Below are 18763 nucleotides of genomic sequence, written 5' to 3' on the forward strand. Positions count from 1 at the left end.
GTTTTATTTGGATGTTGGCCACAGCAACTAAAAGCTTGGGAGCAAAATACTGCGGATGCTGGAAATCTGAAACAAAAACGAAAATAGCTGGAAAAGCTCAGCAGGTCTGACAGCATCTGTGGAGAGGAACACAGTTAACGTTTCGAGTCCGTATGACTCTTCATCAGAACTGAGTTTTTCCAGCTATTTTTGTTTCTGTTGTAAAAGCTTGGGAGTTCTTTCCAGGCAACCCGATCAATATTTCTCTCTCAACCAACATTACTGTAAGAAACCGATTGGCTGGTCATTAACAAATCACGGCTTGGCAACACTTTTTACCAATTGGAGTCCATTTGCCAGCCAAAAATCGATATCAATGAAATTCTTTTCCAGGAAAAATCAAAGGGCAAATCGGTGAAACCAAAACCGTGAGCGAGAAACAAGCAGAAATGTCCCTCGTTTTGATTCAAGATCTCGGAGGTCTCCCTTAACTGAAGACGCAGTATCTCTCAGTACCTGGTGAGGAAGGCAAAGATCAGACCCTCGTGGGAAGCTGTCAGCTGGTTGCGAGAGCTGAGGTAGAAGTACATCTCCGCAACAAACAGCACCAGCCAGAACGTGGTGAAGAGCGCTGGCACTGCAAACTGGTTCCACAGCATCATCCCCAAGCCCAGGACTCCGTACAGCTCGCTCTCCTGCACACACAAAACAGACCCACCCGTCAGCAGTCAACACCGACCACCGCCGCGTCAGAACAGCAGTCCGCAGGGGCTCTACTCGGGGTCAAATGCTCCCTTCGCCTCTAGTCCTTGGCCATGCACCCATGTGGAAACCAAATCCCATGTCCTCCGCCCTACCCAGCCCATGTCCTGCCCGCCACCTTCATCCCCTTTACTAAGCAGTGACCAAGGAAAGGCAATCTTAACTGTTGCAGTCTCAGCGTGCCCCAAGAAAGTGAGTGCTCCTCCCCCAGCGAGAGGGACCTCCCACCCAGCAAGAGTGAAGAGTGCCTTCGCCCCCCAGCGAGTATAACAGCACCCCACCCCCCTCAGCAAGCGTCAATCGTATTACCTAGAAAATAGAGCATAGAAAGAGGTCATTCAGCCCAAACAATAGGTGCCAGTGTTTATACTCAACACAATTTCCTCCACTTCCATCTGCTTCATCTCCATCTTTCAGCATATCTTTCCATTCTCTTTTCTCCCACGTTCTCTCTAGTTTCCTTTAGAAAGCATCTAAGCTATTTGCTTCAACCTTTTCCTGTGGTAGCGAGTTCCACATTCTCACCACCGAGCAAAGACGTTTCTCCTATTTCCCAGCTGGACTTATCAGTAGCTATGTTGGATTCCCCCCCAAATGGAAACTGGCTCTCCGCATCAAAGGGAATTGGGCCGTTTACTTGAAAGGAAAATATGTCCAGGGCTGCGGGGAAAGGGCAGGGGACTGGCACGAGGTGAACAGCTCCTTCAGAGGGTCAGCACAAACATGAGGGGCCAAATGGCCTCCTTCCGTACTGGAATCATTCCATGATAGGCCTGGCCCAACCCGTTCATAATTTTAATGACTGTCAGGTCACCTCTCAGTCACTTTTCTAAAGAAAAAGCCCCAGTCCCTTCGACCTTTCCCAACAGCTGCAATCTCTCAATTCTAGTTGCTCTGAGGTCTTTTTTCACACTTTCTCCAATGCTTTTGTTAAATCCTTTTTATAGTATGGAGACCAGAGCTGCGCACAATGCTGAAGTGCAGCCTAGGCAGGCTCCTATACAAGTTTAACATGACCCATTTTGACCATATTCCTTTCAAAAGGCCGTCATTTCTACAGCATCTTAGCTTAGGAGGGATGGAAAGAAGGTCACTATAGACTAAGCCACCATATTGGGAGGCGTAGGCACAGAACCCATGCCCCATTTGGTTATCACTGCCAGACTGAGATGTGGACTGCTTCTCCCCATAACTGGCCAACAAGGGTAACTTTGCAAGGAAACACAGGCGTGCACAGATAAGCAAGATACCAATTGATAACCTGCTCACAGGCCTCCACCACTGCCATTAATGGGACGAGTGGAGTGCCACAGGGATCAGTGCTGGGGCCTCAGCTATTTACAATTGATATCAATGACTTGGATGAAGGGTCTGAACGTATGGTTGATAAATTTTCTGCTGACACAAAGATAAGTAGGAAAGTAAGTTGTGAAGAGGACATAAGGAGTTTGTAAAGGGACACAGATTGGTTAAGTGAATAGCCAAAAATTTGGCAGATTGAGTATAATGTTGGAAGATGTGAGCTTGTTCATAGAATTGAAAAGCAGCATATTATTTAAATGGAGAGAGATTGCAGAAATGAGGTACAGAGGGATCTGGGTGTCCTGGTCATAGAGTCATAGAGGTTTACAGCACAGAAAAAGGCCCTTCAGCCCATTGAGTCTGCGCCGGTCAAACAAGTACCTAATTATTCTAATCCCATTTTCCGGCAGTTTCATATGCACCCCCTTCATCAGACCATGACATCCAACTTATCTTTTCTCTTCACAAATACTGACTGGCCAGAAGAGGAAACCTTGGGAATTGATTTACACAATATTGGTAAAAATATTGGTTTATAGAATCTGGATTTGCACAGTTTTAGCGATAGCCTGGATTTACATGGTCTTGATGATAACCTGGATTTATGTTACCTTGGTGCCGGTACATGAATCAGGAAAAGTTAGTGTGCAGGTACAGCAAGTGTTTAGGAAGGCAAATGGAATGTTGGTGTTTATTGCAATGGGAATATAAAAGTAAGGATGTTTCGCTACAGTTGTACATGAGACCACATCTGGAGTATTGGTCTCCTTATTTAAAAAAGGATATAAATGCATTAGAAGCAGTTCAGAGAAGGTTCACACGACTGATTCCTGGGATGAGGGAGTTATCCTGTGAAGAAAGGTTGGACAGGCTGGGTCCAGGAGCTGAAGTTTAGAAGATTGAGAGGTGATCATATTGAAACATATAAGATCCTGAGAGGGCTTGACAGGGTGGATGCTAAGAGGATGTCTTCCTCTTGAGGGAGAGACTGGAACTAGGGGACAATTTAAAAATTAAGGCGTCTCCCATTTAAGACGGAGATGAGGAGAAATGTTTTCTGTCAGAGGGTCGTGGGTCTCTGGAAATCTCTTCCCCAGGGAGCCGTGGAGGCTGGTCAATGAATATTTTTAAGGCAGTGGTAGATAGATTCTTCTCTAACAAGGAAGCCAAAAGTTATCAGGGATAAGCAGAATATGGATTTGAGGCCACAGTCAGATCAGCCATGACCTTATTGAATGGTGGAGCAGGCTTAAAGGGCTAAATGGCCGACTCCTAATTTATATGTCTGTACGCTCATTGCAGATTCTCTGGCTCAGCCCATTTTATGATCACTACTGTCATCTTGTTCTCCCTCACCTCCCTCCACTGCTCTCTGCATTGCAAATCAACTCCTCATTCAGTCTTTCTGCCACCTATAACCTACAAACGTTGGACATTACCTACCCGCTACCTCTCACCTGGGCATCAGTCTGCAGCAACATTCCCCACAAGCTGCAAGGCAACCCGGGCAACAGACTGCAGCCTCGTTAAGAATCTTAAAGGGACTGCACGGTGCATCAAAAGGGTCGCGTGCAGCTGAGGTAACCTACGCACAGTAGCAGCAGTGTGTACCATTTACAAGATGCACTGCAGGAACTCACCAAGGCTCCTTCGACAGCACCTTCCAAACCCACAACCACTACCCTCTAGAAGGACAAGGGCAGCAGATAAATGGGAACACCGCCGCCTAGAAGTTCCAAGCCTCCAAGTCACTCACCATCCTGACTTGGAAATATATCGCCGTTCCTTCACTGTCACTGGGTCAAAATCCCGCAACTCCCTCCCTAACAGCACGGTGGGTGTACCTACACCACATGGACTGCAACAGGTCAAGAAGGCAGCTCAGCACCACCTTCTCAAAGGCAATTAGGGATGGGCAAAAAATGCTGGCCTAGCCAGCGGCGCCCACATCCCATGAACAAATATAAAAAAAAATCCTGGAGTATGCAAGTTGTTGATGGCAACAAAGCTCCAGATTTCCACTCCGGTTGTGTGTGAAGCTATACTTCCTGAATGGACTAGCTCTAAGGGTACGTCACCTCATTGTGGAGTCTGCCATCAAAGAAAATAATTCCTCAACCTACCCACTAATTAATTCAAAGGACCGTGGTTTGGAGTAGCCCTACCTGCACAATCTCTCGGTAGGCAGATTTGGCCAGATTGTAAGGTACAAACATGTTGCACAGCAAGAAGCAGAGCACCTCAAGGCTGGTGAAGACGATGGCTAACTTGTTGAGCACCAGAAGCATGGTGAGGGGAACCATGCAGAGCCTGGCCAGCAGGGGGAGCAGGTGGGCCGAGAACAACCAGAACGATTTGGGCTTCATGAAGAAAGAGCAGAGAGACGAGACCAGGAGCTGACCTGCAGGTACACAAAACGTTTAGTTTAATGCGAGGAGGGTCTCATACCCAACACCTCCAAAACCTGATCGAGGTGCACAAGATTATGAGGGGCACGGACAGGGTGGACAGGGAGCAGCTGTTCCCTTTAGTTGAAGGGTCAGTCACGAGGGGACATAAGTTCAAGGTGAGGGGCAGGAGGTTTAGGGGGGGATGTGAAGAAAAACCTTTTTACCCAGAGGGTGGTGACAGTCTGGAATGCGCTGCCTGGGAGGGTGGTGGAGGCAGGTTGCCTCACATCCTTTAAAAAGTACCTGGATGAGCACTTGGCACGTCATAACATTCAAGGCTATGGGCCAAGTGCTGGTAAATGGGATTAGGTAGGTAGGTCAGGTTGTTTCTCACGGGTCGGTGCAGACTCGATGGGCCGATGCACTGTGTGATTCTGTGAAAACCTACTGCTTCCTCACAACTCAGGAGATGATGTAGGAACCATCCTGGCAATGAACACCCTCCGCAGCCTTGGCCCTTTCTACCTCCAGTCCCACGAGCCCTCCAATTCTAGACCTTCCCTGCATCCTCAATTTCCTTATTCCACCACGGGTGGCCGTGCCTTCAGTTGTCAAGGCCCATGCTCTGGAATTCTCTCCCTAAACCTCTCCGCCTTTAAGGACGTTCCTTAAAATCCACCTTTCTGACCGAGCTTTTGGTCATCTGGTCTAACACCTCCTTATGTGGCTCGATGTCAAATTTTGTTTGATAATCACTCTTGTCAAGAGCTTTGGGAGGCTGAAGGCACTATATAAGTGCAGGATGTTGTTTTGATCTTAAGCCTCCATTCCACCTTCAAAGGAAAGAAGGATTGAAATTACACAGAAGTCATAAATTGTGCGATTGTTCAATTGGGCCTCTAGGATTCACATTGCAAATGCTGGGCCCAAGCTAAAGAGTAACATCACAGGAAGTGGCCGGGGCTTTTATTATCTTAAACAGCGATGCGGGGATAATTTTGAGTATGGGTGGTCAAAGCAATGAGGATGGAGATGGGAAAGATGTCCAACAAGCTGTTAAAATCTGTTTAGAAAACATTTGAGGTAAACGTTTACACTATCGCACAAAGCCACAATTAACCCCACTGAGTGCAGTAATCTAGTAAACTCTACTGGGTTTGCTTCTGCCCAGGTACAATCGCACTTCTAATAGACCCGGCTGGTAGCTTGTACCACAAACCATGGAGTCTGTCTGAGCATTAGCCATCTGTCAAGCAGAGAGAGGAGTCGTCTCCAAGGTTAGTATTCTCAAGGCCCAACTTATTGGTAAACTGGTTCACCTTGTATCCCGGGCTCAGCTACCTCACAACACTCAGAGACACCTGGTTTCAGGAGCCTCTGGAAACCACTCAGACAAGAACAGGTATCCGGAGTCCCCACCTCCCTTATAACACCTGCCTGAGATTTACCCGATTCAGGCGTGCTTGAAGCCAACATTGGAAAGACTTCTATTCCAATGATCTCCATTTATATAGTTCCTACAATGGAGTAAAACATCCCAAAAGCCTTCATCGGTGCATTATAAATCAAAAATTCGACACTGAGCCACATCAGGAGCTATTGAATATCACTGAAAAAATACACATTTGTTGAAGCTTTTCAACTTGCACTGACAGATAATTGGCGGTTAACTGGTGCATTCTCCATGGCAATGCCTCTACCAGAGTCCACCTGCCGACCAATCAGCCCATTCTTCTCATGCAGTGTAAATTGTTGCTCCCTTTACAATTTGGCATTCTGATGAGCGCAAGATGAAAAACTTCGACGGTATGTGTATTTTTTCAGCAATACTCAAGCTCTGTACCATCAAAAGGAGATATTCGGGCAGGTGGCCAAAAGCTTCGTCAAAAAGGCAGGTTTTAAGGAGTGTCTTAAAGGAAGAGCGAGAGGTAGGAAGGCGGAGAGGTTTAGGGAGGGAATCCTAGAACTTGGGGCCTAAGCAACTGAAGGTGGAGCGATTAAAATCAGGGATGTTTAAGAGACAAGAACTGGAGGAGTGTGGAGATCTTAGTGGGTTGCAGGGCCGGGTTCTGTTTACCAGGACTAACATCCCTTGCCAGATTCAGAAAAACAAAAACAACACGTGGGGGAAAAACAAAGAGTGCCAAACATCAAAACAGTTCACTTTAAAAAAGAAATCAGATAAGATGAATGTCTCACAGGGTCTAGACCAGTCAGGGGTCAGCACTGGAAACCTGGCTGTCACACCCTACTGCATGGGGAGAGGGGCTAATTGGAAAGTTCTTGCAAAGAGCCAGTCTAGGTGCAATGGGCCAAATGGCCTCCTTCTGTGCTAGATGATTCAGTGATCTTTGCAGAATCACAAATACCCATTCCGATTGACCAAAGAGCGACAGCCTTCTCGTTTAGCGATGGCGCAATAACCCCTTCCCTACCTGTTAGTGCACTCAGAAAGCGCTGCATTGCCATGAGGTCCAGATACACAGCCCCATCATAGCCCGATTCGAGCTCTCTGAGAACATAGTTCCTTTGAAGAGAACAAAACACCAGGTGATTAGCCAACCGCTTTCACCCAGGAATCCTTAAGACACCCCTTGCCTGAGATTAGTGCAGCTCCAAAAACTCTCAAAAGCTCGACATCGTTCAGATATAGGTTGGAGACGTTAGGGCTGCTTTCCTTGGAGGGGAGAAGATTTGATATAGGTATTCAGAATCATGATGGGCCTGGACAGAGTAGTGAGAATGGATGTTTTTTATATATATTTTGGGGAATATTGTATTATTCTGTAAAGAAGGCTTGGGGGGGGTGGGGCGGGTGTGTATGTGAGAGTGTGAGAGAGAGAGAGAGAGAGAGAGAGAGAGAGAGAGAGAAAGATTTAATTAAGCTGGGCAAGAATTTGATAGGAGTCAAGCTGTCTGGGGGCTTGGGTACATGAAAAGGTTAAAAGTGTTAAGTTGGTGTACAAGTAAATAGGTTAGATCTAACATTTGAATTTTTAGATAAGTTTGAATATCAAAGGGGAGTCAGAGGTAAACAAGTAGTGAGGATATGATATTTTACTGACCCAAAAGCAAAGATGAGATGAAAACATGTCAGGTCTTATATTTGGAAATGTTTGAGTTTTAAAGGGTGTGAGAACAATAGAAAGGTGATGAAAAGGGAAAAAAAGGTATATTAGAGTTACTGTGGATAGCTGTTGAGCTAGATATGACTGGAGATAGCTGGAGCTGTTTGGGCTGTTGAGATAGCTGGAGTGCTGTTCTGGGGGAGGATGCAATTTGAGTCACCATCCAGTCAAGCCAGAAAAGTCTTGGGCTGCAGCAAACAGTTTTAATCTGGAATGGATTCCACAGCAGGGTGGAAAAGGGTAAAGGTCATGTGGTACACCTTTACTGAAGTGAGCTGAGAGTGACTGCCTTTGACATCAAGGCAGCATTTGACCGAGTGTGGCAACAAGGAGCCCTAGCAAAACTGGAGTCAATGGGGATTAGGGGGAAAACTCTCCGCTGGTTGGAATCATACCTAGCACAAAGGTTGTGGTTGTTGGAGGTCAATAATCTCAGCTCCAGGACATCACTGCAGGAGTTCCTCAGGGTAGTATCCTCGGCCCAACCATCTTCAGCTACTTCATCAATGACCTTCCTTCCATCATAAGGTCAGAAGTGGGGATGTTCACTGATGTTCAGCACCATTCACGACTCCTCAGACTCTGAAGCAGTCCATGTCCAAATGCACCAAGACCTGGACAATATCCAGGCATGGGCTGACAAGTGGCAAGTAACATTCGTGCCACACAAGTGCCAGGCAATGCCCATCTCAAACAAGAGAGAATCTAACCATCACCCTTTGACATTCAATGGCATTATCATCACTGAATCCCTCACTATCAACATCCTGGGCTTACCATTGCCCTGAACTGGAACTAGACTAGCCATATAAACACTGTGGCTACAACAGCAGGTCAGAGACTGGGAACCCTGCGACAAGATCCAGGCAAGTTGGGAGTATTCTATCACACTCCTGACTTGTGTCTTGTAGATGGTGGACAGGCTTTGGGGAGTCAGGAGGTGAGCTACTATAGGGGAAGTGATGTTTAATGATTATTTTAGTTATAATCACACCATCAAAGCATATTAATCGATTAGACTTTAGCACCTTAGTATGATGTGACTGTTATTTTAAAAGCAGACAGTGAGTGCAAACAGCAGAGTGTTAATTGCAGGATGCAATATCAGTGCAAGACTTGCAATCGTTCAAGCCTGAATGAGCAATATCCCGTCCCTTGCTGATTATTGCTACTCACGACTGTATTAACTGAATGTATAAGGATATTTCACTACCTGACCTTTTGAACATTGATTATTGCTATGCACATATTTTATACACACACTGTGTAGGTTTTTAAGTATTACCTGTGTAATCCCCTGTATTTGATATCACTTCACTTAAAGTTATAAGTAGCTGCGATTTGTTTTGAAAATGAAGTAGCTCATTCCAAACAACAGCCACATCGCCCAGCAGGAGGCCACCTAAAGCAGACAGTCATTGATAGTGACTGATTTAATCAGCAGGCACATGAAGATGAGTTTCTAATTTAATTAGGAAGTCACACCAAATTAAGCAAAATGCAAGATAATGAGCTCAGAGTATCCAGCAAGTGACCATGCGCTGTACATGTGTCACCTAGCCAATCAGAATCTAATCATGCACCGCCTGGACCAACCAGGGATGCCACTGGTCAGGCTGTGGGCTGTAGTTTGGAAAGGGTTAATGAACAGTAGCCTCCGGTGAGATAGCGCACGGATCTCAAGTTTGAAGTTGAAGTTTACAGAGTCTGCTCTCCAGCAGAAGACCACAGAAGCGATGGAGAGAAGTCCAAGTGTCTACCTGTACCCTAGACTGAACCAGGAAGCAAGAATCATACTATGCCCGTAAAGTCACCATCCTGCTTTGCGAAGTATTACTTTATAACTTAAGTAAATTTTCCTGAGTTACTTCCCCTGACCTGTTGCTTGATGGTTAAAGTCTCATATGGACAATTAAAGTAATCTGAGATTGCAGGCTTGCAGAATTACAGTTTAAATTATACCCAAAAAAACATACATTACTCACCTCAGAATTCCCAACCTCTGGTCTGATAGTATTTATATGGCTAGTCCAGTTCAGTTTCTGATCAATGGTAATGGCCAGGATGTTGATAGTGGGGGATTCAGTGATGGTAATGCCATTGGCTGTCAAGGGGTGATGGTTAGATTCTCTCTTGTTGGAGATGGTCATTGCCTGGCACTTGCTTGGCACAAATGTTACTTGCCACTTATCAGCTCAAGCTTGAATATTGTCCAGGTCTTTCTGCATTTGGACATGGACTGCTTCAGTATCTGAGGAGTCGCAAATGGTGCTGAACATTGTGCAATCATCAGCGAATATCCCTGCTTCTGACCTTATGATGGAAGGAAGGTCATTGATGAAGCAGCTGAAGATGGTTGGGCTGAGGACACTACCCTGAGGAACTCCTGCAGTGATGTTCTGAAACTCAGATGATTGACTTCCAACAACCACAACCATCTTCCTTTGTGCCAGGTATGATTCCAAACAGCGGAGAGTTCTCCCCCTGATTCCCACTGAGTGCAGTTTTGCTAGGGCTCCTTGATGCCACAGTCAGTCAAATGCTGCCTTGATGTCAAGGGCAGTCACTCTCACCTCACTTTGGGAGTTCAGCTCTTTTGTCCATGCTTGAATCAAGGCTGTAATGAGGTCAGGAGCTGAGTGATCCTGGCAGAATCCAAACTGAGTGTCAGTGAGCAAGTTACTTCTGAGTAAGTGCCACTTGATAGCACTGTCGACGATCGCTTCCATCACTTTGTGGATAATCGAGAGTAGACCGATGGGGCAGTAATCGGCCGGGTTGGATTTGTCCTGCTTTTTATGTACAGGACATACCTGGGCAATTTTCCACATAGTCAGGTAGATGTCAGTGTTGTAGCTGTACTGGAACAGCTTGGCTAGGGGCGCAGCTAGTGGTGGAGCACAAGTCTTCAGTACTATTGCCGGAATGTTGTCAGAGTCAATAGCCTTTGCAGTATCCAGCACTTTCAGCCGTTTCTTGATATCACGTGGAGTGAATTAAATTGGCTGAAGATTGGCACCTGTGATGCTGAGGACCTCCGGAGGAGGCCGAGATGGATCATCCACTCGGCACTTCTGGCTGAAGATTGTTGCAAATGCTTCAGCCTTATCTTTTGCACTGATATGCTGGACTCCTCCAATATTGAGGATGGGGATATTTGTGGAGCCTCCTCCTCCAGTGAGTTGTTTAATTGTCCACCACCATTCATGACTGGATGTGGTAGGGCTGCAGAGCTGTGGCAGGTGGCGAGGAAACCAAGAGGAGGGAAAACCCTACTTTTAATGTTCCATGCACGCTTCCTCTCACCCGAACAGACTCTCATGCACTTATCTAGCTTCCCCTTAAGTGCATCTATACTATTTGTCTCAATACACTGCGGTGGTGAATTCCACATTACAAATTACTGTACAAAATGATTTGCAGATGGGATGAGATGAGATGGGATGAGATGAAGTAGGATGAGTCTGGACAGAGTAGAAAGGGAGAAACTGCTCCTGTTGGCAGAAGGGTCAAGAACCAGAGGACACTGATTTAAGGTGAATGGTCAAAGAACTAAAGGCAAGGAGGAAAAACTTCTTTTTGCACAGCGAGTGATTAGGGTCTGGGATGTGCTGGCTGAGTGTGTGGTGGAAGCTGATTCAATCATGGCTTTCGAAAGAGAATTGGATAAATATCTGAAGAGAAAGAGCTTGCAGAGTTATGGAAAGAAGGTGGGGGAGTGGGACTAGGTGAGCTGTTCTTACAGAGAGGCGGCACAGACAGGACTGATAAGAGCTTTCTCCTTCTAAGCTTTAACCATTCTACAATTCTACGAAAGGAGGCTGTTGACGAGCATTGACACGAGCACAGACCAGGTTTATTTTATTCTTTAATGGGATGTGGGCATCGCTGGCATTTATTGCCCATCCCTAATTGCCCTTGAGAAACATATGAAATTCTGACAGGGCTGGACAGGCTTGACTCAGGCATGATGTTTCCGCTGGCTGAGGGTGGGGGAAATCTAGAACAAGGGGTCAGAATCTCAGGATATTAGGACTGAGATGAGGAAAAACTTCTTCACTCAGAGGGTGGTGATCCTGTGGGACTCTCTACCACAAAAGGCAGTGGAGACCAAGTCACTGAATACATTTAAGGAGGAAATAGATCGATTTCTAGACTCTAAATGCATCAATGGTTAGGGGAGAGAGCTGGAGTACGGCGTTGAGATAGAGGATCAGCCATTATCATATTGAAAGGCAGAGAAGGCTCCAAGGGCTGAATGACCCACTCCTGCTTCTATTTTGTATGTTTCCACGTTTGAGAATTTGTAGATTGGAAACTCTTGTGTGAAAGACGGAGTTTGGTGAGACTGGTTGGCTCACAGTGTAACAAGCATCTGGAGAGGGGGTGGGGTGGAGGAGGGGAGAGAGTTGAGGAGAGATCCACAGCATCTGTTTGGGGTGGCATCTGTCACTTGGTTTCAGAGTGTGGTGTGTCTGATCACAGGGTGCCTATTGGTTTACATGGACTGTGTTTACTGCGAACATTAGAGAATAAGATAGCTTTTGTAACTTGTGTTATCCTTACAAATCTGTATATATCTGCAGAGGTTCTGTTGCGGGTGAAGGAGTATTGTAATATAGTTCATCCTTTCTTGTTTAATAAATGCTTTTGTTAAAAGCTCATTAGGTGAATCTGTTCAGTAGCTTCTCTCCATGTATCTAAACAAACAAAATTAGGATCTATCAGGCTGGGTTCCACTCTGGGATCAGGCTTGTCCAGGGGTAATCTCAGCTGGGGATCATAGCACCATCCCATGCATCATAAAGCCCCCAGCCTCCCACTATATCAAAGCTGCCGAGATTAAGTTTTAAGGGGCGCAGAGTTCCTCAGCACAGACAGGAGCTGAAGAATGGGAAAGCAGGAATCGCTGAACAGCAAGCTCTGGTTGTTCGGCTTTTACCAAACTTGTCCGACACTCACCTGCAGGTCTGGTGGCCCATGTAGAGTAATGAGGCAGTCAGCAAATACAGGTACAACTTCACCAAATGCTGGAGAGGCAACACCAGGACCAAGACACTGAGGAAATGACCTGCAAACCAGAAGGTGCAACAAAGCTCAGCACAAATGGAAGAATGAACTTGCTGTCTTAAATTTTTTTAAAAATATACATTAGTGTGTAAATAAAATCTCAGTTGATGGTTCAGCTGCTAGAGTCACTGCTCATTCTGGTGCCCAAGGCACAAAGTTAAGAGTTTCTGCAGTTAGCAGGAATTTCAGCATGGAGGAGGAGACCATTCAGCCCGTTGCAGCTAAGCCTGCTCTGATAAAGCAATCCCAAACTAGCCCCAATGCCCCATGGTCTCCCCTGTGTTTCATATAGTTACCCAGAAGATACAAAGGTGCCATAGCTACTCCCAACAGCCAATCAGTCCCTAACGGAATAACCGTCTCAAGAAATTTTCCCCAGCCCTCACTCCTTTAGTGGCAATTTTTAAGTGAAGGTCCATCACCGCTGACTCACCAGCCATTCGCCCCGTCAAAACCCTTCAGTTCTACAAAGCTCTAAACTTTCTCTCGCCTGCGGAGTCAGGAGGTTATCAGATCAAGTCCCACTCCAGAGACCAGAGCACAAAAATCTAGGCTGACCCACCAGTGCAGTGCTGAGGGAGTGCTGCACTGTCAGAAGTGCCGTGTCTCAGCTGAGATGGTAAAGCCAGGTCCAGTCTGCCCTCTCAGATGGGCGTAAAAGGTTCCACGGCCACTATTTTGAAGAATCACAGAATCACAGTGCAGAAGAGGCCCTTCGGCCCATCGAGTCTGCACTGACACGTGAGAAACACCTGACCTACCTACCTAATCCCATTTACCAGCACTTGGCCCATAGCCTTGAATGTTATGACATGCCAAGTGCTCATCCAGGTACTTTTTAAAGGATGTGAGGCAACCCGCCTCCACCACCCTCCCAGGCAGCGCATTCCAGACCGTCTGGAAGAGGAGCAGGGGAGTTCCCCCACCCGGTGTTCTGGTCAATATTTATCCCTGAACCAATATCGCTGAAACAGATTCTCTGGCCATTATCACATTGCTGTTTGTGAGAGCTTGCTGTGTGCAAATTGGTTCCCACATCTCTTGCAACAGAGGTCAAAACGTACTGAATTGACTTGTAAAGCAATTTGAGACGTGAGGCTGTGAAAGGTTCTAGATAAATACATATCTATCTTTTCTCTCCCCCACCACAGTCTGTTACACAAATTGCTATAAATGATAAATCCAAACTTAAAGTATTATTGAAATGTAGGGCACACGGGGTAGTCATTTGGACCATCATACGTGTGCTGGCCCTTTCGGAGACCCTTTCCAATTAGTCTCACTCTCCTGCTCTTTCCCCATAGCGCTGCAAAGTTTCCAAGGATAAGTGCTTCCTTATGAAATTCTGACCTCATCTTCATACTTTCCGATTTCCACCTCCATATCATCACCCAACTTCGCCCATCTCAGCTTATCAGCTGCTGAAACCTTCATTCGTGCCTTCAGTTCCTCCAGGTTCAGCGATTGCACAGCACTCCTGGCTGATCTCCCACATTCCCCCCTTGGTAAATTTGAGGTCATTCAAACTCTGCTGCCCATGTCTTAGCTCGAAGCAAGTCCTGTTCCCCTTGCGCCCCTGTGCTCACTGACCCACAGTGGTTCCTGGTCAAGCAAAATCTCGATTTTAAAATTCTCATCCTTGTTTACAAATCCCTACAGGGCCTCACCCCTCTGCGATCTGCTCCAGCCCCACAATCCTCCAAGGTACCTCTGCTCCTCTAACTCTGGCCTCTTGTGCCTCCTGTATTTTAATTGCGCCATTGGTGGCCGTGCTTTTAGTTATCTAGTCCCGAAGCATTGAAATCACCTCCCTGATACCTCTTTGCCCCTCTACCTCGCTTTCCTCTTTTAAGACACGTCTTAAAACCTACCTCTTTGACCAAGTTGTCTGACTTAATATCTTATGTGGCTCTGTGTCATACTTTGTTTTATAATGCTCCTGTGCAGTGCCTAAGGATATTCATTATGTTAAAGGTCCTATATAAATACAAACTGTTGTCTTAGTTATCTAATTTCCTTTTGAAATGTGCTATTGGATTTGCTACGAACACTTTTTCTGGTAATGTGGATTATCATAGCTCATTGCACTTTTAAAAAAGTCTCATCTCTCCTCCAGCTAAAGATCAAAGTCTTTGCCCTCAGGTTATCGATCTTTCTGCCACTGGAAACATCTCTCTTTACTTACTGCATCATGAAGACCTTGATTAAATCTCCCACGTAAATACTGTGCCTACATGAGGTCAGAGGCTAGGAATCCTGGCTCCCCAAACCCTGTCCACCATCTACAAGGCACAAGTCAGGAGTGTGATGGAATACACACCACTTGCCTGGATGAGTGCAGCTCCCCCAACACTGAAGAAGCTTGACACCGTCCAGGACAAAGCAGCCCGCTTGATTGGCAGCACATCCACAAACATTCACTCCCTCCACCACCAACAAACAGTAGCAGCAGTGTGTACCATCTACAAGATGCACTGCAAGAGTTCACCAGGGCTCCTTCAACAGCACCTTCCAAACCCATGACCACTACCATCTAGAAGGACAAGGCAGCAGATGCATGGGAACACCACCACCTGGAAGTTCCCTTCCATGCTATTCACCAACCTGACTTGGAAATATATCGCCGTTCCTTCACTGTCGCTGGGTCAAAACCCTGGAACTCCCTCCCTAACAGCATTGTGGGTGTACCTACACCACATGGACTGCAGCGGGTCAAGAAGGCAGCTCACCGCCACCTTCTCAAGGGCAACTAAGGATGGGCAATAAATGCTGGCCCAGCCAGAGACACCCACATCCCGTGTACGAATAAATAAATAAAAAATAAATTCTCCCCCTTAACCTCCTCTGCCCTCAGGAGAGCAATCCCGGCTTCTCCAGTCTCTCCGCAGAGCTGAAGTCCCTCCAGTAAACCTTCTCTGCACCCTCTCCAAGGCCTGGACATCCACTTTAAAGTGTGGCGCCCAAAACTGGACTCTGGCTGAATCCGAAGCAGCGTTAATGTAAAAACGTGGATTGGTGACTGGCGTACATCTGCGTGGCCTGGTTCAATTAATTCCGACTTCACCTGAAGGCGTCGGCCTTCTGCTCTTCGATACCCGTGTGCCAGCATCTACCTTTTAAAAAAAATAAGTTCAAGACGGGTCTTAAATACTTTAAAGTTTCCTCCACTGCTGAGGAGAAAATTTTGTTTGAAAAAACGTTTAAAGTTACCGATTGCAACATCACGACAAGATCATCACAACCAGGCTGAAAGAAAACTAAATTATTTGGAAATGCACAGTAGCATTTCCAGCATCTGAATTTACAAGCCAGAAACAGGCCATTCAGCCCTACACAAGCCCCATCTCACCCCACCAACATTGCCTGCTACTCCTTGTTCCGCCATACACTTCTTTAGCTACATTTAAACGCTATACTATTTTTCCCAACCATTCCATATGATAGTAAGTTCCACATTCTCACCACTCTCTGGATGAAGGTATTCCTTCTGATTGAGTGATGAATGACTACCTTACAATTATACCCCCCCCCAAGTTATGCTCTTCTCTACATCAAGCCGTTTTGGAATTTGAAGGGTCCGATTAGTTCAGCCTTCTCTTTCCAAGCCCCGATCAGTCTGCCATTTCTGGTAACCTCATTTTTACACACTCTCTACTGCTTCTACATCTTTTTGTAATATGGAAACCGGAAATGTTTCTTTTTAATTCATGGGATGCGGGCATCGCTGGCAAGGCCAGCATTTGCTGCCCACCCCTAATTGCCCTTAAACTGAGTGGCTTGCTAGGCCATTTCAGAGGGCAGTTGCCTTGGGACTGGAGTCACACGTAGGCCAGACTGGGTAACGATGGCAGGTTTCCCCCCTTAAAAGGGCATTTGTGAACCAAATGAGGTTTTTACAGCAATTGATGACAGTTGTCTTGGTTACTGAGACTAGCTTTCAATTCCAGATTTATTAACCGAATTTAGATTCAGGTTTATTAACAGAATTTAAATTCCACCAGCTGCTGTGGTGAGATTTGAACCCTTCTCCCCAGGATATTAGCCTGGGCCTCTAGATTACTAACCCAGTGACATTATCATTACACTATCATCTTCCCTGATCGTGTGGTCCGACCAAGATTCTTTACAAGTTTAGCATTAACTTCCCTGAAGAGACACACTGGTGCTTTGCGTTTGCAGGTGCTGACAGAGTCTGCTGTGAACGAGAGAAAACTTGCATGAGAAACAGGGGGAGAAAGCCTTATTGTCCCCTTGTGCCTCCCCCAGATGATCGCTGCCAAACCTCTAAAACAACTTTCAGGCCCTCTCGACATATAATGGTATCCCATCATCTGCGTGTGACATCAACGACATCCCAAAATGCTTTATAGCCAATGAAGTGTAGCCAATGTAGGAAATGCAGCAGCCAGGTGGCGCACAGCAAGATCCCCCAAACAGCCACGAGGCAACGACCGAATAATCTGGTTTTCAACCATGTTGTTTAAGGGGTAAATGTTGGCCAGGACACCGGGGAGAGTGCCCCTGCTCTTCTTCAAAATAGGTTGCGGAGCCAGACGAGACCTTGCTCGAGTGCCTCATCTGGCAAAACGGTACCTCCGACTGAGCAGCACTCGCTCAGTATCGCAATGGGAGCGTCAGCCTGGATTCTGCTCTGAAGTGAGGCTTGAACCCACGACCTGGTGGCTCAAGTGGCAAGAATGCTGCGCACCGAGACACAAACTGGTACGTTATCTTTATCCAGGATTGCTTCAGCTTTCAGCTTTCAATGGTGCTTTGAAAAGCTGCGGCGTACAAGGGGAACAGGTAGCTCGGTGCTGACCGGTTATGTTACTGGAGCGGTAATCCAGTGACCTAGCCTAATAATCCAGGGAATTTGGGTTCGAATCCCACTGTCGCGGTTTGAAACTTTGAATTCAGCTCTGAAAATGCTGGTAATAGAAAGCTGGGCTCAGTGAACATGACCACGAAGCTGTCAGACTGCCGTGAAAACACAACTGGTTAACCAGTGCGCTTCGGGGAAGGAAACCTGCAGCCCTCCTCCGCTCTGAGCCCATACGCGGCTCCAATTCCAAAATCAACACGGTAACTCTTTTAGTTGCCCTTGGAAGGAGCCCAATGAGCCGCTCAGTTGTATCAAATCTGCACCAGGCGGACTGCAGCAGTTCAAGGAGGGCATCATTACTGTTGTGGGGCAACTTGGAAAGGGCAACAAATGCCAGCCTTGGCAGCAATGCCCATGCCAGTGATGATGCCTGCTTCATAGCTGCAGCAACTGACAACCGTATCCTTTGCAAGGCAGGAAAAACGTCAGAAATCCTTACCCAGGTAGTACACATTCCACAAGACGTACTTATATTTGATGAGCATTTCCTCATTCCTAGCTCGGATCTGTTCCACAAAGTGACTGACATCCCATTTATACAGCAGGTCCAGCACCATGACGCTGGGCACCCGCAGAGCCACGTTGGCCACCGTTTCGGCAAAAGGCATCCTGGCCGGTTAACCACAACCTGTTACTTTATCACTGTGACGACATGGGTGGCAGTCAGGCTGGGCAGCCCTGGGTGCACTGAGCAGGCAACAGGAAGCCTGCAATCCCCAGTGCTGGAAATACCAGTAGATAACATCCACTCACTGCCCAGCCCTGTATATGCCCCAAACTCGCTGCCCAGCCTTGTATATGACCCACACTCGCTGCCCAGCCCTGTATATGCCCCACACTCGCTGCCCAGCCCTGTATATGCCCCACACTCGCTGCCCAGCCTTGTATATGACCCACACTCGCTGCCCAGCCCTGTATATGCCCCACACTCTCTGCCCTGCCCAATAAATGCCCCACACTCACTGCCCAGCCCTGCCCAGTATATGCCCCACACTCACTGCCCAGCCCTGCCCAGTATATGCCCCACACTCACTGCTCAGCCCTGCCCAGTATATGCCCCACACTCACTGCCCAGCCCTGTATATGCCCAACACTCACTGCCCAGCCCTGCCCAGTATATGTCCCACACTCACTGCCCAGCCCTGCCCAGTATATGTCCCACACTCACTGCCTAGCCCTGTATATACCCCACACACTGCCCAGCCCTGTATATACCCCACACACTGCCCAGCCCAGCCCTGTATATACCC

General features: G+C 46.9%; 1 protein-coding gene across 3 annotated transcripts in view; it reads right to left on the minus strand.

Moving 5' to 3' along the window:
• LOC144688245 (RING finger protein 145-like) overlaps nucleotides 1-18358 on the minus strand; it is a 37999-nt gene extending 19641 nt beyond the window's left edge. Inside the window, exons 1-6 of one of the 3 annotated variants that reach the window (XM_078554713.1) lie at nucleotides 18216-18358; nucleotides 17953-18180; nucleotides 12524-12632; nucleotides 6869-6960; nucleotides 4209-4444; nucleotides 496-674 (exon numbers count right to left, since the gene is read on the minus strand). In XM_078554713.1, coding sequence (XP_078410839.1) covers nucleotides 496-674; nucleotides 4209-4444; nucleotides 6869-6960; nucleotides 12524-12632; nucleotides 17953-18121 — 785 coding nt within the window. In that variant the 5' untranslated portion in view covers nucleotides 18122-18180; nucleotides 18216-18358. Of the gene's footprint in view, nucleotides 1-495; nucleotides 675-4208; nucleotides 4445-6868; nucleotides 6961-12523; nucleotides 12633-17952; nucleotides 18181-18215 lie in introns of those variants that run through there. The other 2 variants (XM_078554715.1, XM_078554714.1) reach the window with 2 other exon arrangements.
• Between the last annotated feature and the right edge of the window lie 405 nt (nucleotides 18359-18763).

This window comes from Cetorhinus maximus, chromosome 1 (assembly GCF_964194155.1).
Source record: "Cetorhinus maximus chromosome 1, sCetMax3.hap1.1, whole genome shotgun sequence".
Taxonomy (NCBI): domain Eukaryota; kingdom Metazoa; phylum Chordata; class Chondrichthyes; order Lamniformes; family Cetorhinidae; genus Cetorhinus; species Cetorhinus maximus.